General features: G+C 37.3%; 1 protein-coding gene and 1 pseudogene across 1 annotated transcript in view; one reads left to right on the top strand and one right to left on the bottom strand.

Annotated features, from left to right (window-relative positions):
* Window positions 1-24,399, top strand: part of LOC149151953 (eukaryotic translation initiation factor 4G-like) — a 109,839-nt gene extending 85,440 nt beyond the window's left edge. Inside the window, 3 exon segments of the mRNA XM_089446014.1 lie at window positions 23,320-23,408; window positions 23,670-23,738; window positions 23,938-24,399. Of these exon segments, the coding sequence (XP_089302140.1) occupies window positions 23,320-23,408; window positions 23,670-23,738; window positions 23,938-24,000 (221 nt within the window). The 3' untranslated portion in view covers window positions 24,001-24,399.
* Window positions 9,443-14,927, bottom strand: LOC149151954 (chaperone protein ClpB3, chloroplastic pseudogene; annotated as a pseudogene).
* Window positions 24,400-27,495: the final 3,096 nt, after the last annotated feature.

The following is a 27,495-nucleotide window of genomic DNA, read 5'->3' as shown; positions in this document are numbered from 1 at the left end:
AGTTAGAGATGTCAGAAACAATTCTCAATATACCAAAAAATAGTAAAATTCACCCAACTTGAAAAAAATCAATTTTCAGGGTCTTTATAGTGTGATTTAGTAAATTTCAAATCTGATTTATTTACTACAGCAGTGAATAATTGACAGATCAACAAGCTAATGCAGTTACAATTAATGCCAAATTTGTCTAGAAATATTCTTTTTCCTGGAAACTGAAATTTTCAAGTTTTAGACCCTTATTAAGTGTACGCTTCAGAAATTTCAGATCTTGAAATTTCAGTTATGCAGTGAATTCTAGCAAGCATAAAAGCTAGATCTAGACTAGATTTGGGATGATGCTTAAGTGGCCTAAATTTACGAAAAGGAAATTTTACAATGTTAAACAATTTTGACCATGTAACATGTGACTTTAGGGCTATTATATCACTTTTATAAAATAAAAATTACAGCAGTAGCAAAATAGTGAAAAATTAGGGTTTAGAGAGCAAACCAAGAGGCTTTGGGGCCTTGTAGATGGCTAGGAAGGCTTCCAATGAAGGTGAGCACCTGAAAACTCAGTATTAACCCCAAAATTGCTGCAAAACAAATTGTCAGAGCTAAAATGCCAATCCTTTGAAGAAATCCTTGTTTGCAATGAGATATAGCCCTTGTAGGGCTTATGACCTTTTTAATGCTTGCAAAATAAGTCCCAAACACTAGCCCTTTAGGTTGGGCAAGGGCTATGGCCTTCAAAAAATGAGTTTTTTCCCGATTTGAAAATAAACAATCTGCAAAAATAGAATGAAAACCCTAGACGTCTAGGGTTTATGAGGTCTCTAATGCCAATTTTTTCCTTTAGATCTGAAATTTACTGCAAAATTTTCGGTGCTTGACCTTGCAAAATTTCCTAGAGACTAGATCTTACCCTCAAGGGCATAGATATAGCTCTACTTCAACCTTTTCTCTTGACTTCACCTCAAAAAATGGAGATATAACACCCAAACCCCAAATATATACAAAATCTCAAAACCTCAAAATCCAAGTTAGCAAAATTAATTTACAAAATCTACAAATATACAAGGGTTTTGAAAAATTTAAATTTTCAGAGAAATATTTTTTGACTTTTTTCTTTGATGAATGGCTAAAAATGCATTAGAAACTCCAATGTACACTATAACCTTAGGGAAGATTTAATCCATCACATAAATATTTGGGATCCAAGTAACAATGAATTGTGTCCAAGTTTGTGAACTTGGAGGCCAAAGACTTAAGTACCTGCAAATATTATGTATTTATCTCAAAATAATTTGTTAATCACATGGGGAATCAAACCACCTAAGATTAGCTCAAAACTATCAATAATATGATTTTATCTCTATCTAATGAAAAAACAAATCTTACCAATATTCAACACAACATAAGAATGCCTGCAGTCAGTACATACCACAAATCAATAAGCATGAACACCTTGAATTGTACCCCAATGTCTTTATTATGATAAAAAAAATAGTTCCCAACGGGACAATAGCATTACAAAGATGCTTCAACAACAATTTTCTAGCAAGAAATCAGATGCTAGAGACCCAAATGACTCTCTAATTTATAGATAAATCCTCCAAATGGAAAAATAATGGCTAGTTTCTTTGATCTTTGTCAAAATAATCTTGACCGTTGATAAACACTTCAAGATATTTCAATCTTAGCCCTTGATTTTTTTCTTTTCGAGGAATTTTCGAATTTATCATTTAATTCCATTTTAATTAGCTCATCCTCAAAAAATTGACTTTGACTTAACCACCAAGGAACAAGGGTCCAAATTTTCTTGAAATATACAATATTCCTCGGAGAACCTTTAAAAATTGACTCTTTTAAGACCCGCAAATTTTTCTATTTGGAGAATTTATTTTCTTAAGACAATTTAAATTTGACTATAATTAATTAATTTTTTGGCTTATAATTTAATTTAATTTTGCTAGAAAAATTAATTAATTTACACGAGGGGATTTAATTATTTTCCAACCCCTTAATGCATAAGATTTTTCATTTACAAAACTCAAAGAGTAAATACACATTTGGCTTAGACACACAGCCCATCTGCGACACAATATGATTTAGTAAACCAAGTGATTTGTAATAAAATAATTAAGCCAACTAGCTTAAATTATTTCCAAACTACTTTTACATCAGACTCAACTAAAAACACTAGGACTCACCTAATAATTCGACAATAAATTTCACTCTAGCTTTGGGGTTTAAGTTGGAGGGAAAAAACTCTTTTGATTAGCCGTGTCTAGAAACATAGGTAATCAACGAGGTTAAAAGACCTCCTAGGATGGAATTCGTCATCAAAATTATAGGCTTACGTAGGTTGATACATAGACTCAAGGTTTTACTAGGATCATTTACATTACATAACTTGCAGAATGGGATAACCATGACACATGGACTGCTGATCAGATTATGTTGAAAAAATTTGTACTTCTGCTTCCCTGGAACTTTGGCAATTTGAGTCCAACAAGACCTTGATTTTTTTTGGAACGCAGGAGACGTTTCTTCTTTTGGGAGGAATCATCCCCCCTCCGAGTTTCCTCGCGTTTCCATTTTTTGGGGACGGTGAGAAATGTACCTGAAACATCCCCACATCCTCGGAGCACAAAAAAGCGTGGGGTGCATTTCCCAGGTAGGGGACGTGTCCCTGTGGAACACCGACTTTTTTAATATCATGACCATGGGTGATGAGTAAGGGCTAGCGATTTGGATTGGAGCATTATATTATTTTTCATCTATCTTGATGCTTTTAGAGTGATAAAAATTGGTGGAATTGCCTGGCAGTGTCACATTAATGATGGGCCGCAATTTTGAGAATTTGGGTTTGAAACCTTTCAGAGCCAACTTGAGGCATTAAACGATGTTTTTTGGGGTCAAAAAACTCTCGCTTGTCCTATACTCTTTGGTGTTGTTCTACACTTAGAGACCTTTTTGACGGTGTATGAACCACATCAGTTAGAGTTTGTATGCCAAAGTTATGCCTCTTGCATGTTGATCACAAGTTGGCCTTTGATCACCTTGGTACAAGAGGATGCCACATTAGCCCCTGTTACTCATGCATATGGGGCTAGCCATGTGTGGGATTTCAAGAAGACTTTAGAAGGGCCAAAACCTATAACTCTAGCTAAGTGTTGAGGGAGTCAAACCTTACCCCTAATTGGCTATCATGCTATGTTAAATGCCAAGCTGCTAGGAGGACTATGGGTTCCTTTCTATGCTATTGCATTTTGTTCCATAGTTGAGTAGAGTAATTGGGAGTGGGAAGTTAGAGGGTAGAACTGTGGGGGCTAAAGTTCTTTAGTAGCCTTGCATGCCACAAGTCTGAGGTAATTCCGTAGAGAGTACCTCTTCCTTTGTACTTGCATATTTCCATACCAAAGAAAAGGGAGTAGAGTAGCCATACCTTCTAGTTGGGTTTTCTCTCGTAAAGATTTCCTAGGACCAAACTTGTGTTTATTGTGGATGGTGTGTGTGTATTTCTTTTTATTCTCTATTTCTCTCGTTTTAGCTATTTCATTTATTTAAAGAGAAAATAAACAATTAGAGAATACAAAATCTGAAGGAAAAATTAACCTACATATTATAGATTTCAGTAATTTTATAACATTTACTGTGATGAACTATTTTAGTGGAATATTCACAGTTGTTTACGTATCAAACGATATTTGGATGTATGACTCCAACCTTTCATAGTTCTCGAATGATCATTTCTATTTCATTCCAAAGTGTAAAAGGTTGCCTGTAAGGATGCACATTGGGTTGTTAACTAGCTAGAGCCAAGGGGATTCCATGGTCATGCTCGTTATATGAAGGTGGTAACCATGAGGTGTATCAAATACTTGTTGATATTTAAATAGGATCAACTGCAAATCAAACTCCCTTAGACAGGTGTTCAATAGTTGTATGGCTTGTTGTAGGTGGTAAGCCACGAGGTGTATCAAATACTTGTTGATATTTAAATAGGATCAACTGTAAATCAAACTCCCTTAGAGAGGTGTTCATTAGTTGTATGGTATTGAACTAGGTGATAATGCCTAAGCGACCTTTCTTCAATAGCTTCTTCATATGGTGAGAGGTAATGCTTTTAGGGAAACCACATTTAAGCTCCTTGAGGGTATGCTTTTGTCCAACCTTAGTGAAGCTCATATATAAAGCCTTTAATTCCATGATGATTGGTCGCAAAATGTGTAACCATTCTACATCAAGGACTACATTACATCCCTTGATACTCACCCATTTGACTCACGTTTTTCAGATCAACCTCCATATTTCATTATACCCCCACTTTTGAATCCTCACATTTTTTACATCAACCTCCATATTTCATTATACCCGCACATTTGAATCGTCACATTTTTCACATCATTATATCCCCATTGGCTATCATAACTTGAAAATTAGGTATGGTGTGGACATAAAAATGGGTGTTCCACTCTCCAATGAACAAAATTATGGGTTCTATCGCAATCAATCAACACAATCAGCTTGTAGTTCTTGATGTAACCAATCAACTTCGAAGTTTGGGTTGTGGAAAAGCCAGGTAAAGCATGGAGAGAAATTTGAGGTTTATCACAAGGAGCTTGTAAGGTTGTAGGAGTTGTTGAGTCTTCAAATTTAGGTTTAGGAGTGCCTTCAACTACCATGTGTTCTAAGTGATCTAGGTGAAGTACATCCATTTGAAATAATTTATTTTCTTTACATTTGTGCCCTTTGAATTACTACTCGTCACAATTATAGCAAATTCCAAGGCATTGACATTCTCCTGTTTTCTCCAGGGACAACTTTTCAATTTTGAAGGGAAGAGAGTTAGAGGGGTTGAGGTGAACGCAACAAGAGGGAAAGTGCAAGAAGTGAATGAAGATCTATTGCTTTGGGCATTGATTACTATATTGGCTTCTGTAGCTTATTTATGGGGTTCAAACCAAGTAGTTGGGTGCTACATTATGACGTGTTTTGAATTTTCTCCTTGAGATCACTAATGAAATATCCCTAAAAAGGGGTATTAGAAAGGCCCTTTGTACAAATTGTCAACAATTCAAAATCTGATATAAAATCTATAATTGTACATGTTTGTCTTAATTTTGCCAATTGCCCCCAATTTTTAGTGGCTTGTTCAAAATGAACATAGATAGATTTCATAAAATGGCTCTAGGAAATGTAGTTGTCGTGGGCCTTTTTATACAATTGCTACCACTGGTAATGTTCAAGGTACATATATGAAACCCCCATTCTAGTATATCATCACTAATTCCATGGAGAGAGACATAGTGTTCCATTTAGGTAATAACCAAACTTGAGGGATTGGACCCATTAAACTTGTTCATGTCAACTTTTAAACAGTGTTGCCATGAATGGTGGTCTTGAGAGTGTGTGAGGGTTATCAGAAAGAGTGTGTGAGTATGCTTCTCTTTAGTTGTTGAGTACTTCTTGGGTTGTTCCATGTTGTTTTTGGCACCTTGAGCCATGTGTAATTGAGGTCAACTCCTTTTTGGGTAATTTGGGAGAGTTCAAATGCCTATTTGTTGATCTTTGCCAAAGGCTAGGAAATTGAGTCATCTAGCTTATGGTATTTAGTTTGTAAATATTTGATTTTCGCTCCATCTTTTCGCTTTTTGGTTGCCATGTTGTAATTATGGGGCATTGAAAGGCTTAAAATCTTTTCGAGGTGTTATACTAGACTTATTACGATACTAGTGGCTTTAGAGTTCTTTGAGATATGTCACTGTAATGTTGGTTCCACGCAAAGAAAAGGTTATTAGAGAGGTATACCCATTCATTCAACATTGTGCAAGGAATATTTTTAGATAGGTCTCCTATGTTTAAACGTTGGTGCGAGTATCACTTCCAATACTTGGTGGTATCTTTCATGGCACCAAGGAAGATGGATTGTATCCTTATTCATACTACTTGATTCCTTGATATGTAGGTGGTGGTATCTTTCATGGCACCAAGGAAGATGGATTGTATTCTTATTCATACTACTTGATTCCTTGATATGTAGGAGTGATGTCAAAGAAATCTATTCTTGGTGTATTATAACAATAGGACAACTAAAGGTTTATGTAAGGTTGGTTTTCGCTGTAACTATAGGGCTTCTGATATACCATAAGGTATGTGGAAGACAATTCCATATACATGTGTTGTATAATGAGTTACTACTCAAAAGGTTATCAATAGAGGCTACAAGCATGCCCAACTAGGTAACACAACTTGTATTTTCTACGTGTATACTTTCCCGACTATAGATTTTTTGGTCGAGCAACAAATCTTGGGTTATTTAAAGCCATCGAAATGTGCTTATAGCCTAAAAAAAGTTGGCTAAAATTTGAGTACATCTTGGATTAGAAGGAGCCCTAGTATCATTTGTAGTGTTCCTTAACCCTTGGGCAGAAAACTAGATAGAAAAAGACAAACAAGATGAAATATGCAAAAGCTAGCCTTGTATTAATGATTATCAAAACAAAAAAAGTAATGTTTGCTTGCCTCTTAAGGTGGATTGATATTTCACAATGCCAAGGAGGATAGTTTGTATCCTTGTTCATACCACTTGATTCCTTGGTATGCAAAAGTGATCTCAATGAGTGCTATTCTTGGTGTACTAAGTAATATCACAACTTATATAAAGTTGGTCTCAGGTGAGCCTATGGGGATTTTGATATATTATAAAGTGCGTGGAAGACAATTCCATATATTTGTGTTGTGTAATGCTGTACTACTTGAAGGGGTATCAATAGAGGTTACAAGCATGTCCAACTAGGTAACATGACTTATATTTTCCATTTGTATAGATCCCCAACTATAAATTTACTTAACAAGTGACAAATATTGTGTTATTTAAAGATGTCGAAACATGCCTATAACTTAGTTTTTTTTTTTGGCTAAAAGTCGAATGCATGTTGGCTCAGGAAGGATCTGTAAAAGTCGAATGCATGTTGGCTCAGGAAGGATCCCTAATACCACTTGTAGTGTTCCTTAGCCCTTGGGTAGAAAACCAGACACAAGAGAGAAACATTATGAAATATGCAAAAGCTAGCCTTGTATTAATGATTATCAAAAGAAAGAAAGCAATGTTCATTTGCCCCTTAAGGCGGAATGAATATTTACTAAGCAGATTTCCTTTCCAAATGCAACAATACTCGACAAAAGAATTTCATAGTCTCCTAGCTCTTTAAATAGAGTCAAAATAGCAAAACCTTGTCTACTTGTCTGATGCCAAAACTAATGTATCTACTTTATTTTACGAATTAGTCAACTAATGTATCTGACCATCTTTGGACAAAGCCCATTAGATAACACTAGACAATTATTCAATGTAAAAGGGTCCTTTTTACTAAACAAGACCCACTAGGTAGTCAGTACTCATTAGAAATGGTACAAGTAGACAGGGTTTTGCTATTGTGACTATTTAAAGAGCTAGGAGACTATGAAATGCTTTTGTCGAGTATTGTCCAATAGAGGTTACAAGCATGTCCAACTAGGTAACATGACTATCAATTCCCAACTATAAATCTACTTAACAAGTGACAAATATTGTGTTATTTAAAGATGTCGAAACATGCCTATAACTTAGTTTTTTTTGTTGCTAAAAGTCGAATGCATGTTGGCTCAGGAAGGATCCCTAATACCACTTGTAGTGTTCCTTAGCCCTTGGGTAGAAAACCAGACACGAGAGAAACAAGATGAAATATGCAAAAGCTAGCCTTGTATTAAAGATTATCAAAAGAAAGAAAGTAATGTTCATTTGCTCCTTAAGGCGGTGTCAGGCCAGGCAGTAACTCTCCAAAGGCAGTAAAACTGATTCGTCTATTATTCCATAGGTAGGTTATTGTTATATACAATAGGAGTGATTGTTCAGTTCATCTCCCGATGACTGTTCTCATTCCTAATTTATTTATTTACACAAATTCCCCAATCATGAAGATTAGGTGTCAACATTCCCCCCCTTAATCTGAAGGGATGTTGGTGAGTCCAAGCATCATTCTGAATCGTTCAAGCTTTTCTTTTCCAAGTGCTTTGGTGAAGATGTCTGCAATTTGCTCATTTGTGGAACAATGACGGAGATGGATTGTTTTGGCCTCAACATGATGTCGAATTAGATGATATTTAGTATTGATATGCTTTGTTCGATCATGGAACTTTGGGTTCTTGGCCAACTTTATTGCAAAGGTGTTGTCAATCATGAGTGGAGTTGATTGTACTTGTTTTACCTGCAAATCTTCAAGAATTTTCCTGAGCCACACAATTTCTTTCGTTGCTTCAGCTGCTGCCACGTATTCTGCTTTTGTTGTGGAATCTACTGGAACTGATTGTTTGCGTGATCTCCATGAGATAGCTCCTGATCCAAGACTCATAGCATATCTTGAAGTAGATACCCCAATTTCTTTGTCTCCATTGAAGTCTGAATCAGAGTATCCAATCAAGCTGAAGTTGTCCACATTTGTATACTTGATTCCAAGGTCTTGAGTTCCTTTCAAGTACCTTAGAACTCTTTTTGCAGCAGACCAATGTCCCTCACAAGGCTTTCGCATAAACTTGGAGAGGATTCCAACAGCAAATGAAATGTCTGGTCTGGTAGTAGTGAGGTAGATGAGACTTCCTACAAGCTGTCTATACTTTGTTGCATCCTCAAATTCATTTCCTTCAACAGATGTGAGCTTTAAGTTTTGTTCCATTGGAGTAGAAAGAGGATTGCACTCTGTCATGCCAAATCTGTTTAACAAATCTCCAATGTATTTCTTTTGAGAAAGAAATAATGTTTTTGGATGTTGGGTTACTTCAATGCCAAGATAGTAATGAACATAGCCCAAATCAGTCATTTCAAAGCTTTTCCCCAATTCCTTCTTTATGGATGCAATGTAACTTTCATTGTTCCCTGTCATTAAAAGATCATCTACATATACCACAAGATATACAACTATTTTGCCAACTTTCTTGACAAATAAAGCAATGTTCCACCAAGTCTCCGGGACGGGGAGACGCGGGTGCGGGGAGACGCACAAAGGGGACGTGTGGGAGAACCCTGAAATTTTAGGGAAATTTAGGGGAGACGGGGAGACGTCGAGGTATATATAATATAATTTTTAATTATATATATTATAAATTTATATATATGTATATAATTTTGAAATTTTCATGTTCATATTCATTGTTCAATAATGCTAATTCATCAAGATTCAATACCATAAGATTCAATAATAAAATTCAATATGAAATTCAAATATTCAAATACAATGTACATTGATCCATATCAATTATCATTCATCAATCATCATTCTATAATTTACATCATTCTATAATTTACATTGAAAACCAAAATAATAACTGAAACTAACATATATTCCAAACAGTTGTTTCTATATGATTAAATCAAAAAGTTATAAATAAATTAACTTCTAATATATCTGACCAACCTCCGCTATTTCGCTTTGGTTTTCACTAAAAGAATGACGATAGATGAACCACATACCTGTAATCTTACAATGCTCTTAATTTGTTCACGGTCTAGAGGTTGGAAAACAATATACTCATCAATGCGATTCATGAACTCAGGGCGGAATGTCGTTTGAGCCACTTCCATAACCCTGTTCTTCATTCTCTCATACAGTTCCTCTTTTGAGCCAGGTTCATCATCAAGCCTACTTAGAATGTACTGAGAACCAATGTTTGAAGTCATAATAATGACAGTGTTGGTGAAGCTTACAGTTCGACCCTGAGAATCAGTGACCCTTCCGTCATCTAAAATCTGAAGTAGAATATTGAAGGCATCTGTATGTGCCTTCTCAATTTCATCAAACAGAATAATTGCATAAGGCCTTCTACGTATAGACTCAGTCAACTGTCCCCCTTCTTCATAACCCACATACCCTGGTGGTGCTCTAATTAGCCTTGAAACTGCATGCTTCTCCATGTATTCACTCATGTCAATCCTCACTAGAGCTTCATCAGTATTAAATAAATAGGATGCAAGAGCCTTAGCTAATTTTGTTTTGCCAACACCTGTTGGGCAACGACTGCTAAGTGCTAACAGCAAACCGCTGCGTGGAGAAGAGTGAGGATGCGCTGAAGCTCTCGTGGGCGCAGTGAGAGCAGATGGAAGAAAAAAATGCGTTGAGGTAAGAGCATAATGAATGGCGGCAGAATGAAAACTTGAAAAGTGGAGTTAACCCTAACTTGTTCATGTAATTTTTTATTTGTAATTGTTAATTTAGTTTATTTTTATTTTTTATGTTTTTTTAATAAATTAATTTTCATTTTTTTATATATTTTTTTTTGGTTTATAAAGGGTAATTAGACAAAAATGAAGGGGGGACGCCCATAAGAACCCCATTTTCGGGGGGACGCCCAGAAGAACCCCATTTTTGGGGGGGACGCCCAGAAGTACCCCTTTCGGGGAGTCGAGTCTCCCACATTGGGGAAACGCACCCCCTTGCGTCTCCCCGAGTCTCCCCAAAAGGGGGACGTGGGGAAACGCACCCCCAAGAGTCTCCCCGTCCCGGGTGCGTGGGGTACGAGGGGTGCGCGCACCCCACCCTGGGGGATGCGTCCCCGTGGAACACTGAAATAAAGTTGCATCATCAAGATCAAAATGATTGAAGTTGAGTTTCAGAAGATGCTCAGTTAGTTTTTCATACCAGGCTCGTGGTGCTTGTTTGAGGCCATACAAGGACTTCACAAGTTTGCATACTTTTTGTTCGTGTCCTTTCACAGCAAATCCTTCAGGCTGGGACATAAAAACATTCTCTTTTAGATCTCCATTCAAGAAGGCAGTTTTTACATCCATTTGATGGAGTTTCCAACCGTTCTGAGCTGCTAGTGCAAAGAGTGTTCGAATGGTGGCCCATTTTGCTGTGGGGGCAAAAGTTTCCTCATAATCGACCCCTTCCTTCTGTGCAAAACCTTTTGCCACAAGCCTAGCTTTGTGCTTGTCAAGTGAACCATCAGCTTTGTACTTGTTCTTGTAGACCCACTTGCAGCCTATTGGTTTGGTTCCAAATGGAGGATCAACAAGCTTCCAAGTGCCATTTTTTTATGAGGGCATCATACTCCTTTTGCATCGCTTCTTTCCATTCATCATGAGAAGCAGCTTCTTTGAAGGAAGTTGGTTCAAAATCTGTAGACAAGTTCAATTCACAATCATAAGTAACATCCATATCAACAGGTGAATTAGAGTCATCTACATCACTTCCATTTTGTCGGTTTGAATTTCTGGTTCCTGTTTTTCCAATTTCATCAGGATGAACACTTTCAAGTGTCTTTGTCAGCCACTTTGGGGGACCTTTCTGAGATGGTCCAGGCTGCTCTGTTGATTGAGTTGGAACTGAATCAAGATTGAGTCTCCCAATTCTATCAATTACATCACTTAAAGCATCATCCATTGTTGGAGTTTCATGTAGGGGAGATTGTTCTTCAGAAGAAGATTCCACATGTTGATCTAGTATAGGAATCCCCCCTTCAAGATGTGGAATCTGATTATAAAATTCTTGAAATGATTTCGTTTTTGCGAATCTATCCAAGCGATCAAGTTGCCGCTCAACAACATTGTCAGATTTGGATGATTCAAGAACAATTACATCTCTAGATACAACAAACTTTTTATTTACTTTCATCATAGAGGCGGTATGCTTTGGAGGTTGTTGAATACCCCAGGAAGATACACTTACGACTTCTAGCACCAAGTTTGTTTCTATGTACCTTTGGTATCAAAGCATAACAGGTGGAACCAAAGATCCTGAGATGTTTTACCGAAGGAACATGTCCATACCACAATTCAGAAGGAGTCTTGTTTCTTATAGCATTAGATGGACATCTATTCTTTATATATGCAGCACATAGAATAGCATCAGCCCAAAACATTATCTTTACATTTTTGAAGGAAAGCATGGATCGTACCATATTCAAGATTGTTCTATTCATTCTTTTAGCTACACCATTCTGTTGGGGATTATAAGGCACAGTGGTTTGATGTTTGATCCCATGTTGGCGAAGATAGTTTTCAAATTCATTTGATGTATTCTTTTCCATTATCAGTGCGAATAGACCCAATATGAGATTTTGCATAATTTTCAATCCATTTATGAAAATTCTTGAATGTTTGAAAGGCATCAGATTTGTTCTTCAATAAATAAACCCAACACATTCTGGTGTAATCATCAATAAATGTCATGATATATTTATTTCCATTTGCAGAAGGAACAAGCATTGGACCACATAAATCTGAATGAATGAGTTCAAGCTTCCTATGTGCTCTTGAATGTGAATCATGAAAACACTGTTTGCTATGCTTTCCTAGAATGCAAGCATCACATTGCTTATGTTTCCTAGGAATTGTAGGCAAACCAACAACACCATTTTTCTTCAATAAGCGGAGACTGTCATAGTTTAAATGTCCAAATCTAGCATGCCATAATAAACTTGATGGAAGTGTACCTTCTTCATGATGAGAAATATATGAGAAATGTTGTGCATGAGCAGAGGTTCCTTGCAGTTTGAGAAGCCTTTCTTCTTCTATTCCCCTCATGACAAGTGAGTGGTCAGATGCTTTTCTTACCTCAAGCTTGCCATCAAACATATGAACGGAGTGACCTTGCTGACGGATGTGAAACAAGGACAACAAGTTTCTTTTGAGCTGTGGGAGATATAGAACATGATCCAGAAGAAAGTCTGGAAGACCAGGCAGTTTAAGCCTGATTGTGCCAAGCCCTGATGGCTTGATTTTTGACTGATCTGCAAAGTATACTGCTCCATCAACATTGTCAGTGAAATCTTCAAAAAAATCTTTTCTATGAGTCATGTGACAGGTTGCTCCTGAATTAAGCAACCAATCATTTTTCGAAGAAGCAAGTGAAGCATTAAACAAATCTTCATTTACTCCAATGTTACATTGTGCCTCAATATAGTGAGTGGATTCAGGTGCTTTACCTTTGTCTGTATCATCAGTTTTACCTTTCTGTTGGTTTCTTTTCTGCTCAATTTTGTCCCATGGTAGCTTGCATGTAGAAGCATCATGTGATCCATTTCTTTTGCAGCGAATGCAGTGTAAGTCTGCCTTTTCTCCTTGAGAATGTCTGCTCCCTGCCTCTGAAGTATCTTCCTCTTCCTCTTCGTCCACCTCTTCCTCTTGTAGAATCTTCAGCAGGATGCTTTTCTTTATGAGCAAGGCACACAGTCTCTTCAGAAGATTCAGGGGCTGTCTTCTTTCCAAAGGCTTTCTCTCTTTCAGCAAACTTTTTCACAAGAGAGTCAAAGGTTATATCTTTAAGATTTCCATTTGCTTGCAATGACTCAAGATAGTTGGAGTAAGTAGGATAAAGTGCCTTGAGAAAAGCAATAAGAGGGATATCCAGCTCAACCTCAGTGGATTTGATATCATGCATTATAGATTTTACTTCAGATGCAAGAGCAAGAGGATCATTATTTTTCAGTTCAAGAGTGAAGAGTTTAATCATGAGTTGAACAACTTCAAGTGCAGAATGTGAGTTGTAGAGCTCTTTCAGCGTTTGTAAAGCTTCAAAGGCAGTTGAATATGATAAAATATGGCGACTCACCTCTTCATTTACAGATGTTGCGATTAATGCATAGGCTTTGCCGTTCTTGTTTTCCCAAATGACGAGCTCTTTGTCTGAGGTAGGCTGTATTGGGTCATTGTCTCCTTCTCCGACACACACTCCTTTCCACAACTCATTGAAGATGAGGGTGTGTTTTATCATCCGGGACCATTCAGGATAGTTCTCCTTGCCAGTGAGAACTATTCCTACCATAGAGATGATTGAATGCATTCTGTAAAAAAATACTTCTGTTGATAAAAAAAAACTTCTGGTCATAAAAAATGTACTTCTGGTGTAAAAAATTACAATCTGATCTGTATAGAGCAAAGATATTATTAGGGAAGGGTATATGGGAAGGTGTATATGGAGGAGGCTTAACGTATATGGGCAATTTGGTGAACCGAGTTATATGGAGGCCAACACATGTATCAAAAAGTGGTGTATTTAAAAAACAAGCATTATATTAAAAATGCAGCAGTGTATTAACACCGAAACGGTGGGAGGTGTATTACCAGGTTGGGAATGTGGAGAAGCAAAGGCATACCACCCGTGGCCTTCACTTTGCCAAAGTAAGCAACACGACCACGATTTACAACTCGTTGTTCCAGTATCGTATAACCTTTGACTATATGCAGTGTGTATGCTAAGGGTGGTGGCACAATGATTTGGGAGCTGACTGTGTATGGAGGAGCAATGCTATATGGCAGCGTTCAAAATTGGGAAGGGAGAAGGCATAAAATGTGGTATGCGGATTATGAACCAGGATTCCGATTGAGGCCAACAGAATGGTATGGGAAGAGTTGCGTATTAAACCGAAGGAGTGGTTGTCGCATGATATGAGCCAATAGTGGTATAAGAATTTGCACCATGAGCCAACAATTGATTGTGCATTTGTTGCGTAGTGGTTGCAACGTCCAATGTAAAAAAAAACTGGAACTGTATGGGCCTCTGAAATATCTTCCGGGCAAAAAAAATGCTGCGAGGAAACGAACCTCTGACCTGACAGAAGAAACCCTTGCTTTACAATACCAAGATCTCTTCCTAACTCACGGAACAAACGCCTGAACGGAGACTGATGAAGGCAATTTTCGCTTTCCACAGGTCAATAATGACTGTCTCGACCAATAGTAAGATGGCCTCCCGAACAGAACAGCAAGAAGCGTCCCTACGACGCGCAGCTTCGCCCCAGGTTTCGAATCGCTGGGCCTTACGAAACAGGGGAAGCGTAAACACCAGACGACTGCAAACGAGAATTTAGAGCGCAATTAACGGAGTAAAATAATGTAACAACTGAGATATACCAAACAGCGCCTCCAGCTTCAATGCATCAACATTCAATCCTTCATAATATTTCATGCAGATATGGAGGCCAGCAGCGTGGAGAGAGCAGCGTATGGAGGTAGCAGCATAGAGAGAGAAACGTATGGAGGCCAACAATGTATGGAGGCCAGTAGCGTGTGGACTATGTCAGAGGAGCATGGGAGGTTACAAAAATTGGCAGAAAATGCAGGACAAACTGACAAATTTCTGAAGAAATGACAGAAGGGAGTTACAATGGCAGATAGAAGCCAAAAATGGTGCTGGCTCTGATACCATGTCAGGCCAGGCAGTAACTCTCCAAAGGCAGTAAAACTGATTCGTCTATTATTCCATAGGTAGGTTATTGTTATATACAATAGGAGTGATTGTTCAGTTCATCTCCCGATGACTGTTCACATTCCTAATTTATTTATTTACACAAATTCCCCAATCATGAAGATTAGGTGTCAACAGGCGGAATGAATATTTACTAAGCAGATTTCCTTTCCAAATGCAACAATACTCGACAAAAGCATTTCATAGTCTCCTAGCTCTTTAAATAGAGTCACAATAGCAAAACCTTGTCTGCTTGTGGTACCATTTCTAATGAGTACTGACTACCTAGTGGGCCTTGTTTAGTAAAGAGGACCCTTTTACATTGAATAATTGTCTAGTGTTATCTAATGGGCTTTGTCCAAAGATGGTCAGATACATTAGTTGACTAATTCGTAAAATAAAGTAGATAATTAGTTTTGGTGTCAGCCTTGAAGAATATTTGTTACTTTTTACCTAGACGTTCTTGGAAATGTAGATACACTGATTTCCAATAGGTTTCTACTGGCCTTATCAACCAACAATGTTTTTGGCATCATTGCGATGATTTTGACATTTCTCTTACTTCGTTGGACTTTGGATATGTATCTTCGATAGAAGTTACCAGCTTCACATGAACTTTGGTATCATCGTGTATTTCCACGTACTTATGTCACCTTCACCTTCAACATGTAAAAGGTGATCCCATTTACATGTAGATGGACCATATGTCATATGTCAAAATATTGAGTAGTCACATGTTTAAAATGTTAACTATTCAATATCTCATGATGTTTTACATTATTAAATATTTTATCCTTCAAATTGGTGGGAGATCAAAATATAAGCATCTTAACAAAAGAACCATTTTCTTCCATTTACACCTTATAATACATTAAATTACTGGGATTCCGATATGGATTTGCAAGGAAAATTTTAAAGATCCATATTTGTCTTACTAATTATTTTTAATGTCAAACCATAAGGGTTCGCCTATGTGATTGGTATGGGACCAGATCCCACAGTTGGCCTTATCGGGGTAAGCTCCTAGCTCCCCTCCTCATCTTGTTTTCTCACTTCTGTGCACATCAACACACTTGTTATCACTACAATTGCCCCAAACAGGGGACAATGTTTAAAATGTTTGGCGATATTTTTGTAAAAATATTTAAATTCAAATTCTAAGGATGGCCTTATTGGGTTAAGCTCCCAACTCCCCTCCTCATCTTGTTTCCTCACTTCTGTGCGCATCAACACACTTGTTATCACTACAATTGCCCCAAACAGGCACAATGTTTAAAATGTTTGGGGATATTTTTGTAAAAATATTCAAATTCAAATTTTAAGGATTTGGTGTACTTCTAAGAATTTGGGCGAATCATTTCGGGAAAAAACATGGAAAATTAGCCCAGTAGTGAAACTTATTATGTGTTTAAAACTTTAGTATATACTGCTTACATATTTGTAACATATAATACTCCCATAAAATAATTAACTTTTAATATCAATGTTGCATTAATCGTTATCGGGATAATATCGGTGCGAGGAAAAAATCGGAAAAAATCGTAATTATCGGGAAAAAATCGTTTGGTACAAAATTATTTAGTTTTTTTCAATTTTTTTAATATCTAAACCATCTACAACATAAAATAAATATATTGACACATAAATATGATAAAAGAACTAATATATAAGTTGTTTAATATAATTTCTAGTGCTAAAATCACAAATAACATTGAATCATGTCCTGAATAGTAAGTCCTGACTCCTGAGTCCCAACTCAACCTCAAAATATCGACAAAAAATATAATAATGTATCTCATCATGTCATAATGTCATATACAATAAAATGAAGAAAATAACTAAAGTCTAATCCTATTGATTTCCTTTGCCCCTCTTGTGAGAAAATGCCACAGCTCTCCCTTTCCTTCTAGATGTAGATGCTGGCGCTGGTGGAGTTGGCAGTGGAGTCTGCTGTGCTCTAGAAGCTGAAGAACTAGAAGTAGGAGCTATAGGAGGTAGACCACGTCCTCTACTGGTGGCAGGGGTAGCCCGGGCAGGTGGTGTCACCTGGAAACATTACAATCTCCCAATCTTGAAATCCTAAAAAACTGATAAGTCTGTTGAATTTTGAATGAAATCTAAAATTCTACTTTCTCCATATGAAATCCAATGAGGCCGGAACCACTCTCAAACATCCTGAGTTATTTCATGGTAATGTTAAAAATTTAAGTAAAAGGATGAAAATGAAGATTACTTTTTACTTTAAGAATTTAACATTACCATGAATAGCATATCAATACTAGGGCCTAGACTTGATCATTAAGCTGCCCAACCCAAAAATTATTTGTTTCTTTTAAAAAAAATTGCATTTCGAACATTTAGCATCCCTTTTCAAATTATCGGGTATAAAAAAAATCTGCAATTATTACTCGCGATAATATCAGCTTCGGGAAAAAATCACGATAAAATGATAATATCGCGATTTTCACAACATTGTTTAATACTTGTAAATAAAAAATAATTAGTCCACTTAGGATTTCACTTATGTTACTTATAATATAAGTTACATGTATTATATACCTACTTATCTCTTGTAAGGTACAACATGAGTGGGCCTAGTGGTTAAGAACATGTGTTTGTTCTTAAGAGGTCACAGGCTCAAATCCAGGGGGGAGTAGAGTATATACAGCTTCGTAAACTTTAGCAGTCAAATCATTGTGCAGAGGCAGGCCCCTTGTCTCATAAACAAGGGGTCTCATGCAACAGAGGCAGGCCCCTTGTCTCATAAACAAGGGGTCTCATACTACATTTTGGTGTCTGGCTTGGCCATTACTATAAAAATAAAGTATGATTATTGGTATAATGTAAGTTAAATGTAATTATTTAACTTAATATAACTATCATGGTTGGTTCCAAAGTTGTCAACTAATGTAAGTTAAATCTAATGGATTAACTATTTCTTTCAGTTGTGGCCCTTCTCTCGCTGGCCTATAGTGATGGAGGGCGGGTTCTGCTTTCTGTACCAAATCTTCCACTAAGAACATTGAGTGAAATATTTCCCCTAAGAATACTCAACCATCCGATGCGGTGAATTAACAAGGAGAATGATTGAAATCAATGATATGCCCTGGTTTGCCACCCTGCCTGTGTCATAAATATATATTGATTGTGGGGGCATTGAAGGGGTTGGATTGTCCTTCTAGGTCCTACTTGGAATCTGACAATGACTTTAGTAACAAAAGGGGGAATGTAGTGGAGGGTGGATATATAAGCCTTGGAGATATGAGCTTAGTGATTAAAATTTATTACCACACTCACATTGATCCTTGTATGGCTCCCTGCCTTTAACTTATCTAACATCCGATCAGCGTTGTTAAATGTTTTTGTTATCTGCCATACTGTCTAACCAGTCAGGATTTTAGTTCCCTGTTATCTTGTGTTGTAAACAGGTGGGTTCCCCGACGGGGGTGCGTCCACGGCTCAGGAGTTAGTTGTTTTGGGCAGTGTGCCAGACCCACATTTGTCCCATGTCTTGGGTTGTGTGGCGACGCATGGTCGTGAAAGCTTGGAGTGTCTGTTTGATGTCTCATCAATTTAAATGCACCTTGTGTCTCATGAATTGACACAGGTACGAGCATTGGCATGATGGAGGTGAGGCTCACCCCTTCACCTCTGTCACCTTAATTTCCAGTGTTTCGAGCTGCCCCTCTGATGCGTATGGTATTCTGGTGGTTGGGCGTTGGTTTACTGTCCTCCTGGGATTTTCTGCTCATGGGTAAAGTTGCTGGTATCTGGGGTTTGTGGGCACTGGCAATTTTCTTTTTCTGGTTACATGGTTTCATTATGGTTATATGCCCTTTCCATACGGCTTGCATACTCTGCTGCCTTCGCCAAGCAGCTCGTGGAATATGTTGTTGTATTTGTCTGTTCTGCTCTGTTTTTACTGTTACTCCAATGCTCTGTCTTCTCCGTCAGTTGCCTCATGATATGTGTTGTGGCACTTGTCTTTACTGTTCTGTGGTTCCATTGTCCTTGTTGGCCATGTGGCTCATGTTTCTATCGTCCCTTATATGGTATTATTGCTATATTTCAGTGGCTGGAAAATAAGTGTCCATTTCTTGGGCCCTCATGAGGAGTATGTGTTGTGGTATTAATGCTTCAGCCCTCTTGGATACTGGTGATGTAATTCTCTTTTTGATATTAATATAAGTTGTTTCCAGCTTAAAAAAAAACAGGTGGGTTCCCTATTTTCATCAATTTCCATGTTTGTCAACCAATTGCATTTTATTCCACATGACTTAACCCTGAAACTCATTCCACCTTCCGCCGATTCAGTTGACCACCCCATGTGACTTAACCCTAAAACTCTGCCTTCTGCTGCTACAGTTGATCACTGAACATAACCCTGAACTCAGCCTTCTGCCACTGCAGTTTGTAGCAGTGTTGATAAAATTGCCAATTTTTTCGGCCTGAAAAAATTATGATTTTTTCCTCTGGCAACTTTTTCCAATTTTTGCCGATTTTTATCGATTCCTGCTGATATTTTTTTTCTGATTTTATACTTTGAGTTTTTTAATATGTCCCGTGGTTTGTTGATGTTTCCGATAATTTGTTTTCTGGACCCTTGCCAATTTTTTGCCAATGCTGATTTTTTCAACACTGTTTTGTAGTGCATCTTTTCAGCATGCCACAGCATCTGTCAATGATTGACAAGCTAAGAGTCATTGTGCTGTTTTGGAGTGGATACAGAAGGATCTGGATTCCAATCTGTCTCCTATGTGGGGATATGCAGATCGAATCCTGTCTAGGGTCAATGGATCTGGTAACATAGACATTATTTAATCCCCAACCTCCATATTCGGATGTGGGAATGATACAGAGAATTACAATTGAAGTTTGAGTACATTTGATGTAGCCTATGGGTAGCAGCCTCCTTCCATAGGTTAGGGAATTGATTTGATTTCTTGTTCATTTGAATCCATTGCTTTCTCTTGGATTCCATGTATGCTTACTGCTATGGATGGTTATGGATGGCTTTGTTTTGGGAGTTTAATGACTGATCCAAAAGATGAACTATGTGTTGATGGGAGGAGCCTCAACCAAGTTCCTGTTCCGCATGGGATGCATTGCTGGCTTGGAAGTGATGCAGAATCCATTAAGAGATTTATTTCCAGCTTTGCTGAAAATGTTAACCTGAATCCCCAAGAAGCCATTTGAAAAAAAAATAACAAGGAAAAGTATGGGGCTATAACCCTTATCTTTTACCTAAAAAATAGCACCTTCTCCGGATCCTAAAACTTTTCAATCTTCTATCATAATTTGCATACTATTATAAAAAAACTCAAGAATGGCTTTTATATACATGTTTCTAGTTCAAATATTTTATGTTGACTTTATACATCTTGTTTTCTAGGATAAATGTCAGGTTTTTTCAATGATACCACACAAGGAAATTACAACGTGGCCTGTACAAACCCAAAGAGCAAAGAATAGTTTGACATGAGAGGGTTTTTCCGAGGTCTCCAAGGTAGAACCCAAACTCAAAGATGAACTTGAACATATAACCAACATCATGCGTAGTGTTGTCTAATCCAGGTGATGAAAGGTTCATTTACTGTGTCAAAACTTAAAAGATTGGCTTCAGATACCAAAGATGACTCAAAATAGCCAACAGATCTGTCACCTACCCCTGGGATATCACTGAAAATTTCTTTGGAAAATGACCCAAATTTGGAAGAGACTATGTCTTGAAGAGTGTAGATGAAGGAAGGATCTGCTTTCCCTTTATCTTGAGATACTCGAGATCAAATCAATGCTACACCTCCTGAGCCCTTTCTCCTCTTTAGCCTTCTTATGGTTTGAAAGGGCAATCCTGCAGGATATGACTAGTTTCGTTGCTTGAAGAAAGGACATGAAGGATGTGATTTCTATTCATCTCGAGAAACTGGAGATTGAACAGATGCTTTCCGCTTCTTGAATCGAGAGAGAAATCCTCCAGTATATGACTAGTGTTTTTGCAATGCCAACAATGCAAAGGATTTTTTTTCATAATCCAGTGTTTGCTGCCAATCCGTAACTCCACAGATCAGTGTGAACAAATCAGGGAGCGTTCCTTTTATGTCCATTAAAACCAGCCATCTTTGAACACGTTCGAGATTTTAAGGTTTCCTGAGCAGTGTACTAATAAGAGCCCAAGGCCTTCCCCACTGGTGGAACCTTAGCGTTCAAGAAAATGCAAATTGATGCCAGGAAGACGAGCCCACAGAAAGAAAGAGAAAACAAAAGCACAGAGACAAATACAGCTCTACTGTGGTGCTATGGTTCTCTCTAGAGCTAGGCCTTTTGGACTTTGGAGGATATGCTAAGGACCTCTTATAAATTTGAAGATAGGTCCTCAGGAAAAACCACACCAAGGTGGATTCAAACTAGAAAGGGGAGAAACCCTTTTTTAAAGGAGCGTACAGATCTTGCCCTTTGCTAGGCAGAACAAAGACTGAAATGATCCACAAGATTAGATCAGAAAATGCTTATTTCTTCCTGCCAAAGCCAATAAATGATCGCTGCTGCAGCTCTTCAATCCCACCATTGATTTCCGTTCCATCAGAACTGAAATCTTCTTCACACCCTTGTTGACATATCTATCTCTTATGTGAATTGGACGAAGATGATGCTGGACCCTGAAAGTTCTTTCTTATCCTTGAACGAAACACTGCCCTCACTTTGATCATTCAGCTGGATCTCATGACTGAAGAAGGGAAGGTATAGTCTAAGATCTCTCCAGTGGGAATAATTGTCCTTGCTCCCTGCTCTGATCAGTGACACAATCAATCCTGCTCTGATCATTGATAGAAACCTCCCCTTCAATAATCCCAATCCTCTTAACTTGTACTCCATCTCCTCCACTCTCCCCAAATTGGCTGTAATAGTTGGAAGACCATCTGATGGAGAAGATGATGGTCTTCGCTTACTGCTCCAACTAGTGACACAATTGTTCCTTCTCTGATCCTTTGATAGAAACCCCATCTTCAATAAATCCTCATAAGTCATACTCAGTCTCCTTGTATACAGATCCCCAGTTTTCAAAAACGTATGGCAGGGCTGGATCCATGTTTATTTCTGTACAAACATGTGTGTTTTAGTTTCAAATCCAGATCCATTGTGATGATATGTTTCTTCTCTATATAGCCTGGCATTTTAGACTTGGAGAAGTTGCTAAGGACCACTTATAAATTTGATTGCAAGGGGAGGCCACGTGCGATAAAATGTGTTGTAGTTGACAACAGAAACCATATATCAGTTTTGATGAATAATCAGAATGGTGAATGGTTTTGTCTAATCACAAAATACATCATATGGAGGATGTGTATTGAAGAAGTATATCGTGTGAGAATATATTATATTGCTTAAATTATTCGTCTCTATTGTACATAGTACATATAATGAACAATAAAGAAACTAGGTTTAGCAATGCCATTTGCATTTTATATCTGATGGCTACAACGAAAAGGATATAATGATATACCTGTCTATGGTTAATACTTCGCAAGAACTTGAGAAATGATTGAAATATTTGAAGCAGGGAACGAACATACATTTTGCTTTCCAGTAATATTTGTTAAGACCTAGTACATAATCTGAAGGAAGTCCGTGTGATGTAGTGCAACCCCCAACGTCTAGGGTATGCTTCTTGATGCAGCTTCCAAAATAAAATGACAACTATAAAAATTTCAGTATAATGGGGCAAAAGGCGACATTTTCCTGTAGTGGACACATTATGATGAGAAGGAATCTGGTACTGGGTTCATAACAAGAACCGAAATTTAACACCATGATAGGCCTCGTCTCGATAAATTGTTAACATAACTTTTATGTCTAACCTTCAAAAACTGTGTATATTAGCCTGACCTCAACTACATCCAAAAACTGGATAGGTGTTTCTGTTCATTTAACGTGGTCATCATTCCAGTTATTGTAGATGTTACGTAGTTAGTGAAATTATTTGATATTTGGTGTAGTATCCAGTTGAAACATGTTTTTATTGATATTGGAATATTGATGTATATTTAATATTTATATATTAGAAAATATTTTGTTTGTGCTTGATTTTTATGATATTGGTCTATTTGATTGGCAGATATCACAGGAATCCAGTTATTTGTTAATGAATTAGACCATCCCGTGGGACTCATGACTGCTCTATTTAATAATTTCTATGTCGAGGAGGTTAGTTCCATCTGTGTTGAGTTGCTGTCGAGATGCCTTTTTTATATATTTTAGTGCCATTCTGTTATAGGTTCACTGGAATTTACTAAAGCTGTTCTCTCAAAGATGGGATTGACTTTGCGTTCCCATCTAAGCAGAACATCAAGTGGATACTCTGTTGTGAATCACATTATATTTGTCATCTATCCTACTTCACTAAATTTGCTAGTCTATATCTTTATTTTGGAGTTGTTATCAGTGTGCTACTATTTTGTGTTACAGGTAATATTAGAGGACACTTATTTTAGTTGGCAAGACGACCTTGAGGATACGACTCCTGGGAAACACCAGGCATGTTCTTTCATATTACTCTCATACCTGTACTTTACGTTCGAATATGCAATATATTTTTTCTAGAGTGGAGAACCAGTAACTATTGTTGGGGTATGCATAATTTTGTGAATAAACCCTAACTACGGAACTTTCAAGGGGACCTCAATGTTAAGTGTTTCTGTTTTGGACAAATAGTAACCCAGGTTTGTTTTTCCAGGCTATCCGAGAGGTTGGAAAATGGCTATCCTGGTTGACACATGCTCCAGAGGCTCAAAACTGATTTTCACTCTGAAACTTTTGTGAGGCGGAACTGTTGTACATCAGAGAGAAATTTAGGCCGCGACTTCTTTTATTTGTTTGTGATTATTTAGCATAACAACTGAATTTCTAGAAATTATATGTACTTCATTTGGGCACTTGATTATTGTGGTTTCCATAACAGCTTGAGTGCAAGTACAACCAACTGGTTACTGATGTGGAAATAACACCGAACTGTTTAAGACCGACCATTTCCTTTGGGAGGCAAGCCCTTTGGAATTCACTCTTTTATGTGAGCTCATTATTTTGGCCATTTTTTTTATCTTGCTAACCTTTAACTGCAATGTGACTAATTTGATGGATATTCCTTGGTAGTATACCAGATGGATTTACTATAGTATTGTATAGTCTTTTCACCAAAGATTGTGGCGTTCTATCTGTGCGCTATTCCATACATTAGTTTCAGTGTGAAAATTTTGCCTGTATAAACTGTATTGTTGCCGTGCAAGCTCGAGGAGAACTGCTATTGACTATCAACGATGATGATACTCTTGGGATTTTCCTGTTCCATTTATGGACGAAATTACAATTGTGTTGGCTTCAATGACATTGTAACGGGTGGAACTATGGACAACTGAATCAATAATTAGATAGGTTTAAATGCAGTAGTCAAGTCCATGTGCATATCGCTATATATGGTTAAGAAATGTGGCAGGGATCAATATGTACAGGGTCCACGAGCTATTATAAAAAGACAAAAATCTTCATGAGAAATGTGGCAGGGATCAATATGTACAGGGTCCAGGAGCTATTATAAAAAGACAAAAATCTTCTTTTTCTCCTTGCTTTTCGATAGCAAGGGTGGGTTTTAAGTAAAGTAACGCAATTATTTGAGTGTCTAATTAGAAGTAATTTATTTAAAACAAAATATCTGAGTTGGTGGCAGACTTTTAGAAGTAATTTATTTAAAACAAAATATCTGAGTTGGTGGCAGACTTAAAAAAGACACGGAAATCTAATTCTGCTTTACGATACACGACGAAAATAAAACGATTTTTTTACAAGAAAGAAAGAAAGAAAGAAATTATTTTAACGTCCACGAGGTTAAAGATAGCCTATGGGACAGATTGCTTCTTCATCTGCTTGATATATTCAACGCTTTTTCTGTGAAGCTTCAAAATAAATGCTCTCAGTTTATCGACAAACCCCTCGCTAAATAGATTATCTCAAGAGCTAGCTACCAGCATAGCTGCATAACTTTCCCTGTTGTCTTTGAAGGCCGCACATTCTAAAATGAAATGTTGTTTTTTCTGTTTCCACTTTTCCGGAAGAAAAAAAATGCATACTTTTTCCTCTTACACTACCTTTGGCCTTTTTCAGCGCTCTGTTTCACCACAGAGTTGATGAGAATTAGTCTTTAATTGAGCCATAAGAATTTTGGCTCTCCAAGATATATTGGCCTCTATGTATGCTTTTGGTTGATGACTGTGAGTGGGATTAAACACTTCAATATAATAATTTTTCTTTCTTCCTAGCTCCTTATCCCAAGTACGCTTGTTAAACTTTTCCATAACAAAAGCTTTTATCTCTTTGCTATTTATGGGGCACGCGTTCAAGCAAATACCCCATTTACTAAACCATTTGTTATTTTACTGCATCCAAGTTTTTTTTGCTCTTGCACAATCCATCATTAAAGACAACCTTAGGCCATCTACCCTCTTCCATTTGCTCAATTTTTTTTACTATCTTATGACTCGCACCATAACAATTGCTTCAATAGGAGCAGTCCCTGTTTCACTTAACAAGATATCATAAGGAACTGTACGTTTAATCTTAATTTTGTTTGTAATCAAACAAGGAACTACACTTCTAATCTTAATTTTGTTTGTAATCAAACGCTTTTGAATATTCTCAATTTGTTTCTATTGCATGTCGGATGTATCGCTGGCCCATAGTTCACAACCATAGAGAATCACTAAAATCACTGGAAGTCCAAAAAGAGTTTGAGTGGTTTTCCAGTGCCATTACTCGGCCTCTCTACACCTATTTTGAAAAGCATAAAATGCTTTTTTAACCCCCCATAGTTCTTTTCTTTCTACAACCATTCAAGCTTAGATTTTTGTTTAAGTCAATTCTGAGGTATTTGTAATCCGCAACTTCTTCTAGAATGTTGTCTTCAAAGTAGAACTTACGCTGGTTATGTTTTCTTTTCTTAGAGAAGACCACTACTTTTGTTTTGCTGATATTGAATTGCATCCCCATACTTATACAAAAATGTTCAAGGGAGTAAGTTATTTTGCAAACCAAAAGCCGATTTAGCGACCAGGATAAGGTCATCTGCATACAAAAAAAACATTATAACAAACTTGCCCAAATAGATACCATCACCCCCTTGCGAATTTAACCACCCAAACTTGTCGATATATAAATCAAAAAGGGTAGGAGAGAGTGGGCAACCTAGCTTGACCCAGATATCGCTTCTAAAACTTTTAGAAATGCCTGCTGAAGTTCTAATTTTGACTTTTACCTCTTCATACAACCTATGTACCACTGCTCTCAAATGTTTAGGAACCCCAAGTTCTTGCATTCCATGCCAAAGCTTATCCCTAGGAACCGAGTGAAACGCTTTTCTGAAATCAACAAAGTGACAAAATACTTCTTCCTTTATCTCCCAAACTTTTTCAATGATGTGCCTTAAGTTATACAATGATCAACTGTGGATGTTTAGGTCTAAAGCTTGTTTGCTTTACCACACTTATCTCTTTCTTCTGCCCACCTGCTAATTTTGTTTTCTAGCATGCTTCCAAATAGCTTTGCAAACAAAGGGTTTATCATGGTCCTATAATTGGAGGGATTATTGAAGTCACCGCTTTTGAAAAGTGGTATTGCTAGACTAGTTGTCCAATCTATGGGAAGCCCTTGTTGTATGATGTTGTTGAAGATTTTTGTAATGTGAGGTGCAAGAATCTTTGAGCCCCACTTTAGATATTCTGCTTGGAGTTCAACTAAATCTTTTGCTTTTCCAACACTCGACTTCTTGATACCCATCTCTACCTCTTGTACCGTGAAGATTTCAGTATCAGTGTTGGCCAAGGGGGGAGGGTCAACATTGGGAATCTGCTCATAGAGTTGTCTTGCATAGTCAAACCATTTAGAAGCTTTAATATTATTTCCAATTTGTATCTTTTTCGGTTGGACCTCTTTCCAAAATAATTTGGGATTATTTTTCCCAAGGAAGATTTGTTCTGCCCTCCTTGAAACCATGAAATCGACCTTTTTTTGCTTAGTAATAGTTTGTAAGCTTTGAGCTTTATGTTATCATTGTTTGACTTTTTCCACATTCTCCTTGCCTTTTTGCATTCCTCGTCAAACCAATCATTAACCAGAAAACAATTTGTTGCAGACTTAAGTTTTTCTCTTTTGCACTTTGCAAGTGCGCATTGAATTAAATGTGTTAATTCATGACTATGAAGGCTTTGAATTGTAATTTTCTCCTTCTCAAAGAGCCTCTCTAGTG

This window comes from Pinus tabuliformis, chromosome 9 (assembly GCF_031772625.1).
Source record: "Pinus tabuliformis cultivar Carrire ecotype Pingquan chromosome 9, CPIR1, whole genome shotgun sequence".
NCBI lineage: Eukaryota > Viridiplantae > Streptophyta > Pinopsida > Pinales > Pinaceae > Pinus > Pinus tabuliformis.
This window is presented reverse-complemented; position numbering and strand designations above follow the sequence as displayed.